Genomic DNA, 7,588 nt, shown 5'->3' on the forward strand with positions numbered 1-7,588 from the left:
GCTCTCCTCTCTGTATAATAACATCGATACTGCACAGTGAGAATAGTTCAGTTTTAGTAATAAAATCATATTTTATGGAAATCATTTTCCGGAACTAGTTATTTTATTGGGTGGATTATCTATTCAAAATCCAAAATATATTCATCAAATATTTGAAGTAAAAATTAATTTAGTATTTAGTGGATACAAAAAGAGAACTAGACATCCTTTTTCAGAGCATTTATAATAAAAACTTAGCATCACAGGTTGCTAATAAAAATATATGCATACATAAAATATGAACGTGTTGTTGACCGTATCTTAAGCGATGTTATCTCATAGTTGGCTGGCGCTAGTACTACACTGAGAGGTATCTCGCAGGCATAAACAATTCTAAGTCACCGTCATCTTTAGCGTGCTGCAGTCGTGAAATTTTGCACATAAAAATCGGTACCCCTTTCTGACCATTGCAAACTTCTAGCACCGTGCAATTCGTACGAGCACAGCTTGTGAGCTTTAATTCGTAAATTCGGGCACGAAAATTTGACGTTCGTGTAGCTGTTCGGAGATAGACTGACAGATAGCGGCTGGGCGGAGTGTGAGTGTGTGTTTTTTTTTTATCTCGGGTTACTACGTGCATTAGTGCAGGGAAAAAGAGCTGTGATCAAAATTCTTGCAAAAGAAATGTAAGTAACTAGGCCACTAGGGAAGTGAGTCAGGTTATGGAGGAATCTATTTCTCTAGAAAGCTAATTCGGTTATGGAGGCATTTCTTTCGCAAAGAAAAAGTTTTTTGAGGACAAAAAATAGTGATACAAAAAATAAATTAGGTGGTTGCAAAAACCCAAGTATTTCCATGTAAGACAAATCTGCGAATATTCTTCCATGAGGACACAAAACCCTTACGCCTGAAAGTTACGTCATCGTTTATAGTATTCTGGCTCGCGAGTGAAAAAACGAACAGAAGCATTATCTGCACTCAGTTGAACTGTTGCTTCTAAAAAATCGTAATCGATAACTTGCCAGAGAAATGTTGACCAGTCGTATTATTTCGATATATGAAAATAAATTTTAAACTTTTCACTTCCCCCTAGAGTTACAACAGAGTGACCCACTTTTTGTTTGGTGGCTCGAACGGGAAAGGGGTTTTCTCCGGTGTCACAGTTTTCCCAACGGCGCCGCGCGAGGGAGCCGCATTATTTTTTTCGTTGCACTCGAAAATAGATCATGACGGCAGACGAGTGGCAAAACTGTTTGTATATTTTTTTATGGAACAAAAATCTGTTCGATCTTCTTCACCGTTGTATACTGTTGTGTTTTCAATCCGTAGAAATGGTCATAGAAACTTTAGATGAATTCACCGGTTTGTTTCTTCAAGCGTAACCGAAAGCTTAAGCCAAATAAAACCAGTTCTCGACTTTATCCACGCACCAGCACCCACTTCCATGCGACCTTATATAATTCTGCTACAAATGAAACCAAACATCACCTAAAAACAGTGTCTATTTACAATTGTAGAGACAAAAGGTCATGCAGGACAAAAACGATACCGCAAGGATTTTTTTACGGCCATGCTAGAATTATTCCAGGATGAAATTTTTTTAATACAATCGGCTGTACGCCTATTGACGACGTTTTGAGACTTTTTTGTAAGACATAAAGGCGCCTTTTGATACGAAGTCTGGATTTACATGGAATAGAGCATGCCGTTGTCATGCAAGAGCTTATTATGGACGATAAAGCTCAAGCTCAAGGATACTGGTTGTCGCTTTGCCTAGACTTGTTGACGTCTTTGTCCAATTATGGAAGCATGTTATTTGCTCTTTTTTTAGCTTGACCTTTGGTTGCTTATGAATGTATTGAAGTTCTAAACTTTAATTGCATATATTTTATATTGTTAATTTGCATATATATATATATATATATATATATATATATATATATATATATATATATATATATATATATATATATATATATATATATATATATATATATATATATATATATATATATATATATATATATATATATATATATATATATATATTGTAAAAGTGGCGTGCGATATATTATTTATATTTATTCTAAACTACGTTAGAGTATTGATTGGCATAACATTTGAAGTGAAGTGAAAATGTACTTTAAACACTACGTAAGAATTTGTACTATGCGAATAAATGAACAAATGTACCTAATTTATATCCCTGTACGACATACTCTTAAGAAATGTAGACAGTTTAGAAGCTGTGTTTGTAGCCTCCGTATCGATATAGATGCACACTGCATCTAATATCGCCTTTCGTCACCATGAACAAATCACGTGCATTGCTGATTCAACACGCTGTGAGCTGGGGCCGGTGGCATTTTTGTCACCTCGCGTCATACCTGCGAAGCAATTTATAACGGATTCATCACCATCTGACTGATCAACGGCCTTTCGATACTTTTCCATTTCAGCAAGTCGTTTTTCTTGAAGTACGCTCTCATACCTTTAACAGCCACCATGTTTGCCCTGTGGTACTTCTCGTTGGCAATGGACGAGCTAAGGTAAGTAACTGCGTTGAAAATATATGAAACAATATCAAATAGCTGTAAGAAAAGAAATATGAAATGTGCTTAACAGCAGCCTAGATCAGCATACGTTGCATGCGCTACATACTCATAAAAAATTACGCAGAATGCACGCATATCACAGCGAATAAGCCCAACTTGGCGCTACAATGTCAGTGAGATTTCCTAAAATAGATACAATTACTAATGTACACATGGGGATATTCACATCGATCTGCCTTCGATTCGTCGTCACCTTTGCCTTGGCAAAGGTTTTACTCTATCTGTTGGACTCTATCACAAGATCGAAAGACACGGCGATGGCGCTTCTATGATGACGTTTGCCACTTCTGTTTGTCGAAAGATTAACCAGCAGCTGATTCATCAATTTCCGTCTCAAGTTGATGAAACAACTGGCAATGCCTCAAATTACATGAGCTAAAACAGAGAGTGTACTGAGATTGTGCATTCAAGAGAGAAACATGATTCAAAAGCTTGTTGCGTTCAGTATAAAGCTTAAATGCATGTGCACAAAGCTCAGATGAGGATTTGATAACAGGTGTCTGTAAGCCCCGTAAAGTATGCAACACACATGACAGGATGCTATTAAGGGTTAGTGTCATTCGAATCGATGGTTTTAAACACTTTGCTGTACTTTCGAGTGGGCAGTAAACAAGATTCACTCAAGAGGAGCTCTTATCTCCTCGATAAGAGTGGAGATTAATGCAAACATATTAATAACAATTTGTACTATATGTACTAGCAAACTTTCTGTTTAAACCTCAGAAGAATAGTGAAATCACTGCGATTGATTTATACAAATAAATGCTATCTTATCGTTCAAAAAAGAGTAAAACAATTAAGGTAATATATCAAGATGTCGCTGCATACAAATGTGAGACTGATTCGGCAATTGGATACATAATACTGTATTCTATTAATATCTATTTGGTTGATTGTTAGATGTTTCAGAATCTCTCAAACAAACGGAATGTACGTCATGTCAAAAGTATTTTTCTCGCTTATTTATGTTTATTTCACGGAATTTTTATAAATACCATAGGTACGTGACATACAAAAGTATTTAAATAAAGTGTTGTAAATAAATTCTACTTGATACAAAATTTTGATGTATTTATCTCTTACGTGTAAAATCGTTTGATTCTTAAGAATTGAAAACAAATATCTTTGAATTATTTTTCAGTCAAATTTCAAATAATCTAACTTGATTAGACTCATTTTTTACGAATGACACATGTGTATGAAGAGAAAAAATACATAAAAATATAAATTATCAAACGTGATAATGCTTAGAAAGACTGAGCAAGAAGAAAATAGTGGAAAATAAGCATACAAACCTCTAAAAAGAGAAATTCCCAACCACAATTGTTATATAACACGCATTGGAAGCTGTGCGTCGCATGCGGGTGTGTCTGACGTGCGTCCCAAGCTGCGGAAAATTTCGCATCGTCTTGCTGAAAACCGCAGGACGGTCAAGATATTTATTTATAAATATTTCAAAAAAATCTTCGGATTGGTAGGTGGTAAAGGCATGTAAGAATGGAAGGGAGCAAAGCCGTACTATCTTCTTTCAAAAACATCTCTTTGACCGTGGAGATTGCGAGCACGGGGAAAGTAAAAGACATCCACTTCCCGGCAAACGAATGTCAAGGTAACTTTTAGCTTAGATAGATGGCGCAAAATGATAGGTGTTACGTGGAACGGGAAGGAAAAATAATGGAAAACGCCAGAAGCGTTGAGTGATCGGTCATCTGGGAGCTCGCCGTCGCGCTCAGCTGATCGTTTTTCTTTTTCATCCATAGCCCTGGCGATAGAGCATGAAGCTCGTGTTGTTACTTATTTCACCTGTGATACACAACTGCTTAAATGAGATACCCTGTGCTCCATCTGCAGAAGATGTGATAGCATAAATTGCAAAGGTCCTGTTTTGTACAAGACCTAAACCTCGTCTGTTTTACATTTTGCTTGTCCTTGGTGTGGAAAGTTTGTTTTAGCCCAACACAGAAGCGTAAACAAACGAACAACGGCGATCTCATCCGATCAATGTTGTATCCCATTGCGTGGCTAATGGGAGAAAAAATAACAATCGTACTCGGTTGAAATTATTTGCTCACTCTCCCCATAGTCCAATAGCCTTAGCCAGCCGGTGACGTCCTTCGGGGGTTGTCTTACGTTCCGAAACAACTCGACCAACACCTTTCGAATGAAAAAAGGAAGAAAAATACGAACACTCTGAGCAGTAGAACGCAAGGCGACACAAACGATTCGCATTATTTTCGTTCATTTCTCAAGTTCAATGTCAGCCAAAGATGACGTAACGGAGGCGTAATAGAACCCCGCAAACAAGTGTTGCGGAAAATATGCACAATTCATGTTAGCAGTCGCGGATTTGGTCTCATTGTGCTGCGGTACAGGCGTTAGTGATATTCAAGGGCCATATAACATATGTGACTATCGAAAATGCGATGTTTTGTCAAAACCTTTCAAGTCGGAGCCAGATTTCTTTGCGTTTAATTTTTATTACAAATTAAGTGGTTAATAGTACATGCTATATGATACATAACTATCCCGATGTTATTTAGGTCATGTAATGCAATGTTTCGCAACTGGTCGCTGAGTAACATTGGTACTTTTGGCGTTCTGTTTTAAAATAATAGCAGAAGCTTGTTTTGGTAATATTTTTTCTATTGTTCTGTACAAAAACGCTTCAGAAGCTGTGACATGTGCCAAAAACTACCTTGCCGGTTGAATTACCAGAGCGGTGTTTTTAGGATGCATGACTAACATGCAGCCTCCCTCCACGGCACATGTTATCAGTACAGTTGTAATAATTAAAAATATAGCGTGCATCCGACGATAAACTTTCCTCGGTTTCAGATAACCCGTTACAATGTCGCAAACTGTTCGAAGGTGTGGTTTATCAATCGAATAACGAACGAACGAACATATGAGTAGGGAGCTTACAGCCATGAGGTTTTCAGTAAATAGCCGTTCAGGTGTATTTTCAACACGATATGATTGAACCGGATTGATGTTCTGGAAGTATCCGACAGGAATCGGCACGTACACTAGCATGCGGTAGTCGTACGTTCTATGTTATCGGTCGAACAAATACGGTGGGGTCATGCCGTGCACTCGGATGTAAACGAAACTGCACATTTGGGCCGCATTTTCGGACATAAAGCAAGGCAAAGAAGGCCTAATCCTTCTTTGCATAGCGCGCCAAACAACTGGTCATGAGTTGGATGATTATCACTCGAGATATATAGCATGACCGTGTTTGTAGGCTTGAGCTAAGACAGTTAAGATGTTCGCCAAATCTCGTAACGGAGCGGTTTTCAAGAACGTTGCCAAGAAAAACTGTCAATACACAAGACACGACAATTGAATTAACATAGCGAGGGAAGATTTGCGAATTTTGTGAAAGAAAACCTACCATATAAACATATTGAACAGCCCAGCTCACAATAGAAGCTGATGAAATTGCTATCACGCAAATGGGTTAACAAACTTTAACCACGATTATAAAATGCGCTTCGCTTGGATGAATTCGGAGCCTAGCTAATAGTTTCTTATTTTCATTAATTTTTATGCGCTTTTTGTGGCTCACTGTAGAGGAAAACAAGTATAGATGATTTTGAAACTTATAGTTGCGTTATCTTACGCATTAGGACGCGTTTTATCTTATTATGTGTTTAATGTATATACTTTCATAAATTATATCACTTTTTGCATATCTTTTTGTTTTCTATTCTTTCGTTTTGTTTAATATGATTTCTTTTATTGTTTTGTTTTTCTTTTTTATGTTTTCTTCGATTTAGAAAACGAATTCCGTTCCTAGATAGGATTTTTGCGTTTTTCACTGGCAAAAGCCGTTCCGTCCAAGCGCTCCCAGCAGCGTCGCCGGGAGTGGAAAGCTCTGAGCCAGCGAAGCCCCACATGAAAGACACAAAACCATCTGATGAATCAGTCACTGGGCCGAAACCGTCGGTAAACCCCACAACCGTAGAACCATCTAAGCCCGCCCCTGAACAGAAACCGGCACAGATTGTGGTGAAGCCCGCAGTAGTAGAGCCGGTTAAACCGACACTAATTTCTAAACCAGAACCTCCAAAGACCACTCCCGTCGTAAAAGCACCCGAAGCTCCTGCTCCAATTGTTCCGACGCCCGTGGTGAAACCCGTCGAACCCGCGAAAGTGGTTCCAGAACCCACCAAGCCCGCACCATCCCTTCCCAAGCCGACTCCCCCGGTCGAGGACGTTAAGTCAAAGGATACTCCGAAACCAGTGGAACCAGCACCACCAAGCCCCCCGGTGGTCACTCTCCCCAAAGAACCCGTCCCAGCGCCAGCTGCTTCTTCTGCTCCGACTCCCGCTCCGGCCAGATTGGTAAAGGAAAAGAAGGAACTACCTGCCCCGACCCCCAAGAGCGCAGCCCCAATCGGTGAGCCAGCGCTGCCCAGCAACAACGAGGACAGCTTCATCATTGTCGAACAGCAGAAACCGGCCAACAAGCCGGCCCAGAAGCCGAAGGTGGATCTCAAGAACTCGACCATGGACTTCCTGCAAGGCGAAGGTGGTCGAGGTGCTGGCGGTCCTCCCTCGACCGCCGCTGTCACCGACAGGTAACCGAATCACGTCCACGAAATTCGGACAGGACGAAAAGACGAGTGTCGCTTGTGCCGAGGCGAAAAACGCTGCTGAACTGCTAAATTATTCCACCTGTTACATTTTTGGCCCACGATATTCATTAATCTCGTGTAGATGGGGTTAGTTCGTGAAATATAATTTCAAGCATTTGGCTTTTGTTTCCGTTGAACGTAATTGTCGGGTTTTGTTTACTTTTTTAGTTTCGTGTGTCGATAAGAGATGGTTTTTTTTGTTTTCCAAGGACATGTCATTCAGCAGTAAGCGTGATTGTTCTGCAGGATGAGCTGTTTGGAATTCTCGGCTCCCTAATGGCCCATTTTTTGCATTAATTGGGTTTCCTCATATTTCTGTATGGAATTTAGGAATTAAGAATACATTGACAGATA

At 39.5% G+C, this 7,588-nt stretch overlaps 1 protein-coding gene across 1 annotated transcript; it reads left to right on the top strand.

Annotated features, from left to right (window-relative positions):
• The first annotated feature begins 592 nt into the window (after window positions 1–592).
• On the top strand, window positions 593–7,370 carry LOC128723730 (uncharacterized). The gene is made up of 3 exons (XM_053817496.1): window positions 593–665; window positions 2,439–2,528; window positions 6,374–7,370. Exons 2-3 carry the CDS (start codon window positions 2,485–2,487, stop codon window positions 7,179–7,181), a joined length of 852 nt encoding a protein of 283 aa, XP_053673471.1. The 5' UTR covers window positions 593–665; window positions 2,439–2,484; the 3' UTR covers window positions 7,182–7,370.
• The last annotated feature ends 218 nt before the right edge of the window (window positions 7,371–7,588 follow it).

Source organism: Anopheles nili, chromosome 3 (assembly GCF_943737925.1).
Source record: "Anopheles nili chromosome 3, idAnoNiliSN_F5_01, whole genome shotgun sequence".
Classification (NCBI taxonomy): domain Eukaryota; kingdom Metazoa; phylum Arthropoda; class Insecta; order Diptera; family Culicidae; genus Anopheles; species Anopheles nili.

What these genes read in the sequence shown, in the direction of transcription:
- LOC128723730 (XM_053817496.1), top strand. Translation starts at nt 2,485, where the DNA reads ATGTTTGCCCTGTGGTACTTCTCGTTGGCAATGGACGAGCTAAG. An exon ending in TTGGCAATGGACGAGCTAAG is followed by an intron (nt 2,529 to 6,373) that starts GTAAGTAACTGC and finishes TCTTCGATTTAG; the next exon opens with AAAACGAATTCCGTTCCTAG.